We start from the raw sequence: 14,734 nt of genomic DNA, 5'->3' as shown, positions 1-14,734 counted from the left end.
CCGGGGCCGGGTGGCTGCGGGCGGCGGCGCTGGGCCCGGCGCGGCGAGAGAAGCGCCGAGATGCCGAGCAAGAAGAAGAAGTACAACGCGAGGTTCCCGCCGGTGAGCACGTGGCCGGGCCGGGAGGAGCGGGCCCGGCTCTCGGAGGCTCGGGCCCGGCCGGGCCGGGGGGCGGGCGCATCGCCGGGTTAGGGGGCACGGACGCCCCGCCCCCTTCCGCGCCCTCCCCAGGTCCGTGGCCCCTGGCCACCTTCTCCCCGGGCTCCCCCTTCGCTCCCCCGGCCCCCGCATCCCTTCGTGGGACGGAGGCGACGGGGTCCGAGCTCCATGCTGCCTCCCTAGGCGCGGATCAAGAAGATCATGCAGACGGACGAAGAGATTGGGAAGGTGGCGGCGGCCGTGCCTGTCATCATCTGTATCCTCTCGGGGGCCGGCTGAGTGGACGGTCACGGGGCCAGCAGGTGGCGGCCGGGGTCGCCTCGCGCGGGCTGGGGACACCCCACTCGCATTCTCCTTGACACCCCTTCAGCTCGGGCGCTGGAGCTCTTTCTGGAGTCACTTTTGAAGAAGGCTTGCCAGGTGACCCAGTCCCGAAACGCCAAGACCATGACCACATCCCACCTGTGAGTGAGCCGAGCTAGGACAGAGCCTGGGGCCTTGTCCCCCGACTTCACACTTGCCCAGGAAGCTGGGTCCTGATAGGGAGGGAGGTGGCATGGTGGTGGTGGTGGAGGGAGAGGGGACGCCAGTGAGGCCTCAGATTGGTGAATTGGAACTGGGGAGCTGGGGGGGCTTTCCTGCAAAGGGGGAGGCTTTCCAGGATTCAGAGCCCCTTGCTGTCTGTTGCTGAGGGCCAGAGGGCCAGAGCCCTCCTGAGTGTCCACCTGCCCCGCCTCTTCCAGGAAGCAGTGCATCGAGCTGGAACAGCAGTTCGACTTCTTGAAGGATCTGGTAGCCTCAGTGCCTGACATGCAGGGGGACGGGGAAGACAACCACATGGACGGGGACAAGGGGGCCCGCAGGTGGGAAGCCAGGGCCAGGCGCTCAGGTGGGGAAGGCCAAGGCCACCGGGGCTGGGGGGGGCTGGGGGTGGCCAGGGAGAGGGGAGACCTCTGGGCAGATGGACTGGACCTTCCCGAAGGGGCCGGAAGCCGGGCAGCAGCGCCCGCAAGAATGGCGGCGTGGGAAGCAAAGGCAAGGACAAGAAGCTGTCTGGGACGGACTCTGAGCAGGAGGTGAGCGAGCCCCGGGCTCTGTCCTGCCCGTGCCCAGCGGAGAGGGCAACCTCGCCTGGGACCTCTGTCTGCCTGGTTTCTTTGGGCTCCGGAGGGGGAGCGTCCCTGCCACCTGGGGTCTGGGCTCACAGGGGACATACCTCGCCTTTCTCGTGTCCCCTGCCTCAGGATGAGTCCGAGGACACAGACACCGAGGGAGAGGAGGAGACGCCCCAGGCCCCGCCCCAGGCCAGCCGCCCCCCTGCGCCCTTTCCCAGGTAAGCAGCTCATCGGCGCTGGGGGGAGCTGGCAGAGCCCCTGAGCCTGACTGGCCCCTCCAGGTCTCTGGCCACGGTTCTGTTGGCCCTGGCAGAGAGAACCAGGAGGGCCAAAGGCAGGAGACGTCCCTGGGCAGGACGGTAGCTGGGCCTGGACCGTGGTTGTGTGACCGGCTCTGGGCTTGGCCCCGGATGCTGTAGGGTGGTGGGCCCCGTGGCTGTCTGTGTGGGGATGGGCTGGGGCTCAGGGCGCAGGAGTGGGCTGCTGGGAAGGGCCTGATCTTCCTCTCCTGCTTTCTGCCTTGCAGCCCCCCGACACCCTTCATGCCTTTCACCTCGACGCTGCCTCTGCCCCCACCACCCCCAGGCCTCTCGGCCCCAGATGCAGAGGACGAAGAGGACTATGATTCCTAGCGCCCTCTGCCCCCCAGGCCACACCCCCTTTTAGTTGGTTTTAGTTGCTCTGGGGGGAGGAGAGAAGGTAGAGTTGTTCTTAAATTTATTAAAAAAAAAAGGAATAAGGGAAAGCCAGTGTCTGTCCCAGCTTCTTGCCAGGGCTTCGTGGCCAGCTTCCCCTCTATCCAGCTGACTTCCTGCAGGGGCTGGGGCCAGCCTGTGGTGGGCGGGCCGCGGGCACTAGGGGAGGAGGCGGGCGGGCCTGGCTGTGGAGACAGCTTTTCTGGTGGTGCTGGGTGAGCCTGGTGGTTCCTCACCTCATGTCAGAGGAGACCCTTCCGCCCACTCTGGCGCCACGAAGGGACAGGGGACTGGCCCCAGGAACACGAGAGCTCATGCCAGGTGCGGAGAGGCGCCAGGGTGGGCAACGGCAGCTGAGTGGAGGGGGGCGGTGGATGCTGAGGGCCGACTGAGCAGGGCGGTGGCCGTCCCTCTGCTCCCTTTTCTGAGCCGCTCTCAGAGCTGCCGAGCCCGGAGCGCAGCTGCTGGGCAGGGCGCGCGTGGGGCCTGCACACTCCACTCTGCTCACCGGCCGACTGGACGTGGCCTGGGGGCGACGGTCCTCAAGGACTTCCACTCTGCAGTGTTTAGGGCGGGGCGGGGACCCTATTCCAGCTGGGGGAGCGCGGGAGGAAGCAGGACGAGCAGGAGCCCACGTTGCTGTGATGGATTTGGTGCTTCCGAGACAGCTGAGATGGCGCGTGGGTTGACTCGAGTGTGGGCGTGTGGGCCTCGAGGGTAGCCGGAAGCGGGAGAGGAGGGCCTGGGGAGTCTCACAGGGGGCAGAAGAGCACAGAGCCCGGGCCCCCAGCCCAGGGCTTCCAGGAGCCTCTGCTGGCGCAAACCCAGAAATATCTGGGAGGAGAGGCCACAGTGGAATGCACCGTACTTCGCAGGCTGAGGGAAGCTTCCCAGGCGGCTCTCGCAGCTTGGTAAGAATCAAGGACGAGGAAGTGACGCCGGCGCCGTGGAGTGGAGTTGAGGCCTGTGGCTGAGCGGCACGGAGCGTTGGTTTTTTTAGGGTGGTAGAAATGCAGACTGGTACTTGGGCAGGGGCTGAAGAGACTGGAAGGGGAAGAATTGGAGGGCTGAGAAGGGGGTGCCCCAGGCCCAGTCCAACCTGAAAAGGGGGGAGTGGTGACTTTGTGGGGGATTGAGTGTTGGGTTTTTACCTGACCGTGCCTGACACTTCTGTGGGATGCAAGGTGGGTGGGGGTGTTGGCAGGCCCAGAGCAGCCAGAGTCACAGTGTGGGTCCAGTCTGCTTCTTCCTGCGCCTCTTCTGTATATGTTACCCCTCCCCTGCCGCTTTTCTTTTGGGGAACCACCTCTTCTCTGAATCTGGCATGGGCAGCTGACCTTGCTCCTTGGGGCTGAGGGACAGGACCAGCTTGTCAGCCTGGCTGGTCACAGCTCCACACACGTCCAGGTGGCAGTGATGACTGCAGGTGGTGGGTGACACCTGGGACTGAGAGGGGGGACTCTTGGGGAAAGGTTTGACAAGGTCACTGGCTTCCTTGTGGCGCAGCAGCAGCCTAGAACCCTCTCTAGTCTGGGTAAGGATGGCCTTGGCCTCACTGTGCTAGCAAAGGGGTACAATGTGGGCTGGGCACAGCAGGGGCTTCCCATCCTGGGGGGCAGAGCAGAACAGACCAGGACTCAGGGGCAGACTGGCGACGTCGTTTTGCCTAACCCTGTCTTCCCTGGACTCCTCAGGGAAGAAACCTCCTGAGAACCTGTCAACTGCGTCTCCCCAGGCCAGTGTGGCTCTGTCACTTGTGACAGAAGAGCCGTGACTGACTGAGGGACCCGGGAGGGGAGAGGTCTTCTCCAGGAACAGTCCCAGAAGAGGTGGACACTTGGGGTCTCCCGAGCTGAGAGCACGTGACGCTTGTGTGAGGAGGGGGTGGGAGAGGAAGGGATCCCCGGGCTCCTGCTGCCGCTGTGCGATTCCCTACTGAGGGTCAGAGCAGCAGGCCGGGTGACCCCGGGCAAGGCCAGGAGCCCAGAGTGCCCTGAGCAGCCTGCCTTCACCAGGCCAGGGCTCAGGGGCCCCGCTCTGGGGCCTCGGCCTGGCACAGCGCTGGCGAGGAGCTCGGAGCCAGGCGGCGGCCGAACGCTCTTCCGCTGGGCCGCCTGGAGCCGGTTCGCAGCTCTCGGCGTCTCGCGCTCTCCCTGGCATGGTGGAGCCAGCCCAGCCCGTGCTGTGCCTGACGCGAGCCGCGCGGCCGCACACCCCACCGGGCTGGTGGACTCGGCGCCATGTGCTGTCACTTGCTGCGTCTGGTCTCGGGGCCCAGGCCGATGTGACACCCAGCACAGGCGCAGGGCAAGTCTCGCGCCATGTTGCGGTCAGCAGCGGGCGGCCCCTCTCCACGGCCGGCTGACTTAGGGGCCAGCTTGATCCAACCGCGGCCCCCTGTCCCCGTGACGTCCTGCATCGTTGCTTTTGATTTTTATTTTTGTCCCTTTCGAGGTGACTTTCAGGGCCCCGGGGAAGGGAATGCTCAGCCTGGGCGGTTTTCCGGGGCAGCTCTGGCAGTGGCGCCGCCCCCTTCTCCCTCTGGAGCCGGCACCGTCCTGACCAAGGGAGGCTGGGAGAGCTTCTTTAGCCAACACAGGGACTGGCCAGCCAGTTTCTCCTCGGGTCCCCGCTGGCCACTGGGAAGGGCCCATCCCCCTCCTCCAGGTGTCAGAGGCCCCAGGGAGATGCCCCGGCCTCTGGATGCCCCGGGAGAGGGAGACAGTGGCCTGGCCTGGGGAAGGCCCAGGCGGGGCAGCCTGCCAGTGCCCTCTGCAGAGCTTTCTTCTTACTACTGGGCGGCCTTGGGCCTCGGCCGAGCCCTGCCTGGTCCTCCCGCGAGCCTCAGCGTAACAGGCACGTGGAGTGCCGCGCCTAAGGTTTCGCCCAGGAGCACCTCAGCAGAGGACCGCGTGCCCGCCCCGCTCCAGGGCGCTCGGGGTCAGAAGGCCTCGTGCCACTGGTGCCCGAGAGGTGGTGATGCCCGAACTCCGCTGGTGCTGCAGCCACCCGGCAATGCGTCAGCAGCTGCTAGATGAGTGTCACGCACGGCCAGCAGCCCCCTGTGGGTCTCCCCTCACACACAGGTCTCCCCCCAGGGGACGAGGGCACACGCCCATCCAGTCGACGCGGCTCTCAGCTGCCAGCTGGCACCACCAGGTGCCCGTCAGCAAGAGCCGGTAAATGAGGAAAGCCGACGGTGGGTCAGCAGTGAGCAAGCACAGGCCCTGGCCCTGCGGGCATCAGCGGTGCAGACGCTGAGCAAGAGGAGCCGAACACCAAAGGGGTGCAGGGGTTTGGGCAGATGACAGGCAGAGTGACCTCGGTGGTGGTCAGCGCGATGCTCGCCTGGAGGCGAGTGTCTGTGGGGCACAGGGGGCCCTCCAGAAATGCAGGGCTTCACCTGGGGCGCTTTGCGCACTTCCACGGCAGTCTCGTCCAAGCCCCGTCCGTCTCTTGCCTTTGTACTCTTCCAGGTAGTAGGATGTTCCCGAACTGTGTTTTTGGAGGAAGACAGTGGTGATGCTTCCAAAGGAGATACCTGTCCAAGGACAGCAGGGCATGAGGGAGGAGCAGGGAGATCCAGGCCTGAAGGGCGGCCCCAGTCATTCCACACAGAGGTCAGGGAGACTGCTAAGTGAGATTTGAGTAGGAAACCCCGTTAATCAAGGCGCGCGCGAGAGGGCCACACAGCCCTCCTCCAGGGGCCCCGCCCTCCTCCTGGAGAAGCACAGGTGACCCTAACTCCCCTAGTGGGGAGTACTGGGGGTGGGGGGTAAGGGGGTGTCACTTATCTCCATCGGAGTGTGTGTGAAAAATGGAATAGGATTTCTGCACTTACCATTTGACCAAAGCAGGAAGTCAGGTAGACCCAGAGACAGGTGGGGAGGTGGGGTGACTTGGGGGAAGTTGAGTGCTTTGGGTAGGAGTGTAATTGGGGTGATCACCCCAAAGCCCAGATCCTTAGCTGACATACTCTACTATCTGGGGGACCCCAAGAGGAGTTGGGCTAGAAAGGAGACAAAGTGGGGCCTCCTGGGGAGCAATGGGAGGCTGGGCCATCCACATGGATCACCTGTCTGCACGTCAGACGTAGCTCGGGCAGTAACAGGTGCTGGTCTGTCTCCGTTTCTTGCCTAAGTCACCCCAGCAGGCCGCTTTGCTTCCAATGTCGCTGCTGCTGACTCTTTCTCCATTGTGGGTACTCTGGAAGCTCAGATTTAATCTTGAGACGGCCTTGTCTCTTTGACTTAGAATTCCTTTGCCTTTCTGATAGGAAACACCTCATTGCTCCCCAAACTATTGATGCTTCTCTAACAGCCACCTCCTGCCAAACCCCACTTATCCCCCAGTGTGAAAATGAACCTTTACACCACTCATGATCCCACCCCAGCCCCATTCTGACCTTGCCCCTATGGGCTTTTCTGGTCTTCGTTGTCTCAGAGCCTTTAAAGCACAGCTCCAGCGTCACTTCTTCCAAGAAGTTCTCCTAGATGACTGGCTGAAAGTAGCCTTGAGGACCTTACTGTTGAGCTTGGGTAGTGTCTGCATGATATAGCTATCCTTCTTATTTTTTTTTAAAAGTTTTCTTTTGTTTATGCACACAAGAACTGGGGTGTAGGCCAGAGATGCCGGGCATGAGTGGATTCACCAGAGACAGAGTGCCGAGCAGAACGGGCGGATCCACTGAAATCCAGGCGAGGTCTGCCCTGCCCTGTGGGGCTGCGCCCCGGTCGGGGCACAAACTCATCGATCAATAAACATTTGGGTCATTTCCAGTTAAACATTTGTTTACTGTCAGATAACTGCGAACACGGGTGTCCAATAATGTGTTCCAGTTTTCACTTTTAGTTCTTTGGGTGTCTGCAGAAGCGGAACTTGCTGACTGTAAGCTAGTCAATGCCGAGCCGAACAGCCACCTCTGGTTGTCGCTGCACCAGTTCACATGCCCAGAGGAGCCAGCGTGTGCCCCTCTCGGTTGGCACACTTCTGTCCTTGTCCTCGTCGCACTTCCCTGATGACTGGTGACGCTGAACAGCTTTTCATGTGCGTATGAACTCTGGTGCAGCAGGAGAAAATTGTATTCAAATACCTTGCCCGTGTCAAAGCTAGTTTACGTGCCCTTTTTGCTGTTGAATTTATGCAGTTAGGACACAGCTCCCTTACCTGATAATTGATTTGAAAACATCTGCTCCCATCTTGTGGCTGGTCCTTTCACTTTTTTGCTGTGTCCTTTGAAACACACAGGTGTTATTTTGATGAATCTGATTTGTTTTCCTTTTGTCACTTGTGCTTTTGGTGTCCTAGCTAATAAACCATTACTGAATCCAGGGTCACTTTTAGGTTTTATTTTTAAAGTTTTATACTTCTAACTTAGAAACCTGTCATTTTGAGTCACTTTTGGTATATGGTGTGAGGTAGGGGTGCGCTTCACTATTTGTGTGGAAATCCCCTTGGCCTGGTGTCATCTGTGGAACTTTGCTCTTTCCATATTGCATGGCCTTAGCCTCCTTTGTTAAACTCAACTGACCACAAATTACTTATGGACTCTCCACCCGGTTCCAGTGATCCCTATGCCTACCTCAGGGCTAATACCACACTCGTGGTGAGTGTTACTTTGTATGAAATTTTGAACTGGGACAGTCAGTCTTCCAACTGTGCTCCCCACCCCAAGATTGCTTGGCTGTGAGTCCCTTTACTTTCTCCAGAAGGGCCGTTGAGCTTTTGATATTGAGTCGAATCAATTTGGGGCATATTGCCATCTTCTGGACTTGTTTTGTTTTTATTGACACTTTCTGGTTGTTAAACATGCTTACCTCTTTCTTAGTGTGTGTCTTACTTGTTTGTATTGCATGCCAAACATTGATAACTTTATATTACTGATCTGGATTTTATTAAATTCTTTTAAGGAGTGTTGGACTTTTCCTTGCAATTTGTTGTTGCCTGTAGATTCATTTGATCATTGCAAAGTTCATTTTAAACTCTTTTAGGGTGATCTAGAGTAACCTTTAAGTGCTGGTTTAGCCCAATGCCCACCTCTTATTTTTTTTAAGATTTATTTATGCATACAGAACTGGGGTACAGGCCAGAGATGCGGAGGGTGAGAGGATTCCCCAGAGACAGAGTGGGGAGCAGAACAGGCAGATCGACGAAGTCCACTGCTGAGGGGAGCAGCGGGCGGGTCAGGAGAGATCAGCCGCGCCATGTGGTCACCTCTGGGGCTGGGATCGCTTGCAGTGCTGCACTTTAACCGGTTGCACCACCAGGGAGGGCTGATGCCCACTTTGAAGACATGTTCCTCCAAGATTCGCAGGGAATTTTCTTTGTATTCCGTAAGATTTCACTAAAGATTCCCAGTCCAGCTCAGAATTACTCATCTGACAGGACTATTCTTTTCTGGAAAGAACAGTGCAGGTGTTCTTGTGCAGCTTTGTGGTTCTCCCGATAACAACTGCAACATCATATTCATATACCAGTTGCCCAGGGGCCTCTCTGCAGGGGTAGAACTCTTTCCTAGGAGCTTCCTCCTCTTAGGTGGTCTGGCCCTCTACGAGCTGTCCTGTACCTGTGTCCACACTCAGGCCAGCGGCGTCTCCCCCTTGTGTAGGGATCTGTGCGGAGGCTCTGTGTGAGCCTGAGCCCAGGCAGAGCCGTGTCAGGGAGGCGCTCGGCTGGCTCTCAGCACTTGGGCTTAGGGAACGAGTGATTTTCTGCCAACCTTATGCGCTCATGGCTCTGGTCAAATCAGTCACTCCCCCGTCCCTGGACCGCTCTGTCCACTAGCCCCGGAGTCCTCCTTCTCTGCACTCCCCCTGGCTGCCTCTTCTGTCCCCGGCGGTGTCCCTGACCGCTCTTGCCCTCCCTGGGAGCGCAGGCTTTCCTCCTCCTCCCTTTCTCTGCCCCCCACGAGGCCCACCCTGGTGCTGGCCTCCTAGCCAGTCTTTTCCCAGCAGCCAGAGATCTCTCAGCACCAGGAATCTGCTTCCATCTGTTCCACTCCGTCTCTGGTGAATCCTCTCACCCCCGCCTCCCACCCCCGCACCTCTGGCCTGCACCCCAGTTCTTATATGCATAAACAAATACCAATATATCTTACAAAAATAAAACACCTCCTGCGGTGATGACCCCTTGACCAGTGGGAGAGTGTAAAAGATTACTTTGTCTCCCACATCCTTGTGTGTTTCCTCTGGGGGCCCCTTTCTCTGCCCCCCACATGAAGTCAGGCTTTCTGTGACTCCTTTCTTCACAGCTCCTCCACCGTCGCCTGAGGTCCCCTCCCACCTTGTCTTAGAGCGCCCAGCGTGGTGGTGGGGGTGGGGGTGGGGCAGGGCAGCCACAGCTCTAACCCACACGAGGCAGTTTCCTCTTCCCCTGACACCCAGCCCCTGCTGGCCAGGATGGGGAAGTCAGGTCCCCTCCGGCTCCCTCCCTCCTGCTCCTCTAGCTTGAGAACCTCTGCTGCCCAGGAAGGGGGTGAAGTGGGGGTAGAACTCGCCCTCCCTTCCTGCTGTGGCGGAAGGCGGCTCCTTCCTGGGGGACAGCTGTGTGGGGCGGCCCCACCTGCCCGCTGCACCCGGTGGCCTTTCTGGAAGTCTCCTGTAGCAATGACCCACAGGAAACTCATCTTCGCCTCTCCAGGTGGCTCTCTAGCTTCCTCGAAGCGCCCCGGAGGTGGCTCTCTAGCTTCCTCGAAGCACCCCGGATTTGGGATAAGAAGGCAGCCCCAGCCCTCGCCTGAGAGCACGTGGGACTCAGGGTGACAGCGGCTCCTCCCAAGTCAGTCTCCTCACACGCCCCTTCAGAGTCCCCACCGGCCTCTAGGCACTCCAGGTGGGCAGGCCCTGCCTGGCCAAAGGAGTTCTCCCTGTTTTCTTCCAAACGGGAACCAGCAGCAGCTCTCTGGGCGGCCTCATGTCCACTCTGTCCTGGAGCCGCCGTGGACTCCCAAGAGCCCGTCACTTGCCACTGGACCCAGCAAGAGCCCGAGTCCCCCCGCCCAGGGGTCACCGTCCCACGCGCTCTGCCTGGTGCCCCCCCAACTACCAAAGTGTGAGGGACAGCGCAAATGGCTGTATGTTGGCGCGGAGGAGGCTTAACGGGGATGGCTTCCGGGAAGGATGAGGTGCCAGATTGGCACCAACACAGCCAAACGGGTGGATGGCTCACCAGTGTGGACAGTGCTAACGAGGCTCCAGTGCCCACGGACCCGGAGACCATTTTCCAGGGCATTTCACCTGTCAGAGTCCAAGAGGCAGTCGGGGGGAGGGAAGCTGGGTTACCTGGGTCCCATAAGCCTTTGTAGGCCCTTGGAGCTGGGGTGCAGGCCAGAGGTATGGGGGTGAGAGGACTCACCAGAGACAGAGTGATGAGCCGAACAGGCAGATCAACAAAATCAACAGTGCTGACGGGAGCGGCGGGGAGACAGGAGCCGTCTGCTGCGCCCTGTGAGTCACCTCCCTGGCTGGGGATGGAACTCGTGCTGCAGTGGCTGTGGGCAGCTCACAAAGCTGAGACTCAACCTCTGTGCCACCAGGGCGGCCCCCTGGGTACATTTTGACATGAGGATTACCTGCAGGCCAGGAGGAGGCAGGGCAGAGAAGAGGTGTCGGGCCGTGCTAAGGGCTGCAGGGATGGAATAATGGGAGGCCAAGCCGGGAGGTTGGTGGGAAGACGGAGCCCGTGGACTAGGGGCACTGTGCCCCCTGGACCCCCGTGAGGAGAGGAGCGCCCATCACATCTGGGGAGAGTTCCAAGTTTGAGAGATGTTTGGACACCTGATAAAGTCAAGATTCGTTTACAAAAAGATGGTGTTTAAAATGTGTGCCCGACACGGGTGACTTGGTGATGGGAAACCCATGGGGATTACAATTGAGATGAAAAAAAAAAATGTACAAAATGATGTAAAAATAAACTATTATATTATTAAAAAAAAAAAAGTGTGCCTGGGTGGCCCTCCCTGATGGCGCTGCGGGTTAAATCGCAGCAATGAGAAGCTAAAGCCACTTCAGCATGAGTTCGATCCCCGGCCAGGGAGTGACCCACAGGGCGCGGCAGACCTCTCCTGACCTGCCCACTGCTCCCCTCAGCAGTGTACTTCGTCAGTCTGCCTCTTCTGCTCCCCACTCTGTCTCCGGTGAATCCTCTCACCCTCCACATCTCTGGCCTGTACCCCAGTCCTGAATGCATAAATAAATAAATCTTTAAAAAAAAAGTGAGCCTGGGCCTTCCCTGGTGGCCTAGGGGGTTCAGTCTCAGGTTATCACTGCCATGGGCTTAGTTCGAGCCCCAGCCAGGAAGTGACCCACAGGGGTGCAGAAGACCCCTCCTGGCTCCCCTCTGCTCCCCTCTGCAGTGGATTTCAGTCAGTCCACCTGTTCTGTTCACCCCTGCACTTCTGGCCTGCACCCCAGCTCTTCTACACAAAAATTAAAAAACAGAATAAAAAACATAGTCAGGAGAGTGAGTGGACAGAGAAGGGGATTTGGCCTGCGTCATCCCAAGGAGAGGACAGGAGAGCTGGAGGCCCCTGCAGGGGTGGGGGCCTGACGCAGCAAGTGAAGTGGGGTCCTTGCTGCAGCACTGGGGAGGAAGGTGGGTCAGGAGAGAAACTGCACGTCTGTGCTGCTTCCCCAAAGCAGCTGCTGATGAGGCGGGAGAGGCCTGCTGGGGCCTGTGAGCGCCAGTGAGCAAATGACTTTATGTGACAGGCTGGCAGAGTGAGAGGCTGGTGCTGCTCAGCGGGGCATGGGCCTGCGACACCGGCAGAAATGGGAGGGAGCTTCATGGATTTTCCAGAGAGACCGTTTGGGGAGCAAAGGCCCTGAGGCGGGCCAGCAGGCGTGCTGAGGGGCTGTGTGAGTGGGGCGGGGCGGCAGGGGTGAGACCACCGTGGGCTGGACGGGGCCTGGCCAGACTCCAGGGCCCGCTGAGGGCTTGCACTGAAGGCACAGCAGGCCAGCAGCTCTGGTCTTCACAGAACCCTGCTGCCGAGCAGAGAAGAGAAATGGAGCAACCGAGGCAGAGCTGGGTGAGGGGACGACTGTGGTCCAGGGTGGAGATGGGTGTGTTGGGTTTGTGCTAGTGGGAATAAGAAGAAAGGGACATTGACTGCATGTGATGCTTCAGTGACCTCATTTCGTCCTTGCACAATCCCGTGGGATCGGCCCGTGATGCGTTTTGCAGGGGTGAGAAGTAACTTGCTTAAGGTCACAGTTAATGGAAGCCGGGTTCCCAGCCCCTCGTTCCCCAGGGCCTCCTCCCTACGGTAATGGCAACAGGGACACTAAACCTGGCCTCGGGCAGTGCCCAAACAGCTTACCAGTCACGGAGTGCTTCTCCCACACGCACGACTGCAAGACCACTCAGGTTCAGAGAACACCCACGATGAGATTGATTTAGCCAACCAGGGAAAACAGTCGCTGAGGCCACACGTGGCCAGTTGGTTACCTCACCCCAAAGTGGTGCCCAGTGTTTTCAAGCCCTAAACAAAAGGCATCTAAGATGGCGTCTTCCCGCCCCCGAGGGCCGGGAGCACCGGCAGCCGGCAATAGCTGGGATGCAGCTCGCGGAGACAGCAGAAGACACACGGGAGATGCTCCGGAGCCGCCAGCTCAGCACCGGACAAGTGGCCCCGGACAAGTGCCAGCGACCGACAAGGGGCCACACACACGCAGCTCGGCCAGGCGGCGGCTCCAGCCCTCACCTTCCCCAGGGCTCCGACGGCACCAAACCTGGGAGCAGCTGCAGTCGCTCGCTACCTGCGAAGCTTCTGAACTTTCCTCCTCTGAGGTTGGCTGCTGGCAGCCTCTCCGAGGCCTTCAGAGGTCTGCAAAACCCTTGGGAGACCGGTGTGATGGGGCGGGAAGGCCCTGGAACGGACGAGTCTGAGACGAGCCTGAGGCCTGGCAGCGCTGACGTAGGGCTGCTCCTCAGCCGTACAGCTCCTATCCGCCTCCCCCCACGGATACTGCGTCTGTATTTCGCTGGGGCTCTCCATTCTCGCCGCACCCCACAACGGGCACCACCGTCAACGGCCTTGGGCTTCAGTCCCGCCGTTCCCCCGGAGTGCTGCTCAGAGCATGGCCTCGTGGCCACGGGGGATTGTGCCATGAAAGCTGTTGGGCAACACTTAGAAGTTCGGGTGCGGTTTAAAGGCCGAGCTTCCCTCCAGAGCAGCCTCCGGACGCTGTTTGCCGGCAGCCTCTCTCCTGGGCCTGGGTTCAACCTCCTGGCCTGGCCTGGCCTTTCAGGGCCATTTTGACCCAGATCTTGTAGTAAGCCTTTGGGCTGGCTCTCACGGGGCCCCCAGGGACTGGGGGACAGCCCAGAAGGCAGGAGGGACAGAGGGCCTCCCAGAGGCCACCTCAGGGCATAAGGACCTTGCGGCAGAGTCCTGAGGGCTGTGGCCTGCGAGCTGCGTCCCCAGGCCTGCAGGCTGCTCAGCAACTACTGCCTGGAGGGTGACCTAGGGGGTCAGTGGTCGCCACAGGAGAGCCAGGCACAGAGGGTGGGGCTGGGTGGGACAGCAGCTGTCATTGGTGCGACCAGAAGCCTGAATTAAAATGCCACCGTTTGATGATTTTTCTTCGTCCAGCTTCTGTAGGCAGCGCCTTGGTCATCACCCAGAGTGGCCACAGTCCAAACGCTGGCCTCCTGGGAAACTTTCAGGGACATAGGAAGTGGGCTCCCTTACCCTGGCCGCCCCTTCCTGGCCTGCCTGTGGCCAGAGCCCTGGAGACTGGTTGCCATAGAGATGGGGGTGGTTCCAGGGCAGGTGGGGGTGGGGCAGGACACCAATAATGTCAGACACCCACCAGCAGTTGCTCCAGACCTCCCCCGTGGGGCCGGGGCAGGACCCGCAGCCCCAGGCTCAGGGGGCCACAGCCGGGCTGCTCAGGCTTCTGTCCGGCCTCCCCCAGGCGGAGCAGGTGCGGGAGGGGAGGCCTGGACCTCCCAACTGCCCCGAGGGTAGGGGGTGACTGGGCTGTGGGAGACCTGGGAGAAGTCAGGAGCCCAGAGGGGCAGGGTCGGGGGACATGGGAGGGGCAAGATGAGGGTGCTGCCGCCCAGGAGTGACTCCCCAGCTTCCAGTGGGGTGATTTAGGGAACATCGAGAAGGGGCCTTTTGGCTTAGCAAGTCGGGGCCCTTTGGGGTGTTCAGAAGAGTTTTAGGGCCCCGGCATCCCCCCAGCCCCCGCCTAGGGGCATGCAGTGGCGATGCATCTGAGCTCTGGGGACAGACTCGGTGGGCTGCACTAGGAGATCTCAGCCCAGTGGTTCTCTCTGACCTCCACGTTCTCATCTGAGCGCCCCACTGCACCCCCACCCCAGGAAGGTGAACGTTCACACAGAAGGCCTGGGCCCCCCCGGAAGTTTCGGTCAACAGCAGCTGCTGCTGCTTTTTTAAGCTGTATTTTGTTTTTTTATGCCTACAAGAACTGGGGTACAGAGGTGCGGGGGTGAGAGGGTTCCCCAGAGACAGAGTGGGGAGCAGAACAGGCAGATCGACTGAAATCCACTGCTGGGGGAGCAGCGGAGAGCCAGGAGGGGTCTTCTGCGCCCTGGGGGCCACCCCTGGGGGGATTGAGCTGGTGTCGCGTGGCTGCGCCAGCTTGGAAGAGCCGTGGCTTATCCCTGCGCTGCTGTTTTGCTATGAAGACTTGAGGTGGGGTGGTTTTAGTGGCCACAGAGGGTTTGCGTGGTGGGGTGAGTTGGTTTTAGTGGCCACAGAGGGTTTGCGTGGTGGGGTGAGTTGGTTTTAGTGGC

General features: G+C 60.0%; 2 protein-coding genes across 4 annotated transcripts in view; both read left to right on the top strand.

Moving 5' to 3' along the window:
• Positions 1–6: 6 nt before the first annotated feature.
• Positions 7–2,048, top strand: DRAP1 (DR1-associated protein 1 (negative cofactor 2 alpha)). 3 transcript variants are annotated; one of them, XM_004682609.2, is made up of 7 exons: positions 7–102; positions 343–415; positions 530–623; positions 903–1,022; positions 1,142–1,235; positions 1,404–1,492; positions 1,801–2,048. In XM_004682609.2, the coding sequence occupies exons 1-7, from the start codon at positions 61–63 to the stop codon at positions 1,904–1,906; spliced, it is 618 nt and encodes a 205-aa protein (XP_004682666.1). In that variant the 5' UTR covers positions 7–60; the 3' UTR covers positions 1,907–2,048. The 3 variants fall into 3 exon arrangements, with proteins under 3 accessions (XP_004682666.1, XP_012580697.1, XP_012580698.1); XM_012725243.1 differs by having other exon boundaries at positions 903–1,048; positions 1,801–2,012; XM_012725244.1 differs by having other exon boundaries at positions 1,121–1,235; positions 1,801–2,001.
• An 11,719-nt stretch (positions 2,049–13,767) lies between these two features.
• Positions 13,768–14,734, top strand: part of TSGA10IP (testis specific, 10 interacting protein) — a 5,355-nt gene continuing 4,388 nt past the window's right edge. The window contains exon 1 of the mRNA XM_004683342.2: positions 13,768–13,896. Within this exon, the coding sequence (XP_004683399.2) occupies positions 13,768–13,896 (129 nt within the window). The remainder of the gene's footprint in view (positions 13,897–14,734) is intronic.

The sequence above is a fragment of the Condylura cristata genome, unplaced genomic scaffold (genome assembly GCF_000260355.1).
Source record: "Condylura cristata isolate star-nosed mole 26May11 unplaced genomic scaffold, ConCri1.0 scaffold00015, whole genome shotgun sequence".
In the NCBI taxonomy this organism is placed as follows: domain Eukaryota; kingdom Metazoa; phylum Chordata; class Mammalia; order Eulipotyphla; family Talpidae; genus Condylura; species Condylura cristata.
Note: the sequence above shows the minus strand (reverse complement) of the source record. Positions and strands in the feature narration are given on the sequence as shown.

What these genes read in the sequence shown, in the direction of transcription:
- DRAP1 (XM_012725243.1), top strand. Translation starts at nt 61, where the DNA reads ATGCCGAGCAAGAAGAAGAAGTACAACGCGAGGTTCCCGCCG. An exon ending in ACAACGCGAGGTTCCCGCCG is followed by an intron (nt 103 to 342) that starts GTGAGCACGTGG and finishes CTGCCTCCCTAG; the next exon opens with GCGCGGATCAAGAAGATCAT. An exon ending in GGACGGACTCTGAGCAGGAG is followed by an intron (nt 1,236 to 1,403) that starts GTGAGCGAGCCC and finishes CCCCTGCCTCAG; the next exon opens with GATGAGTCCGAGGACACAGA.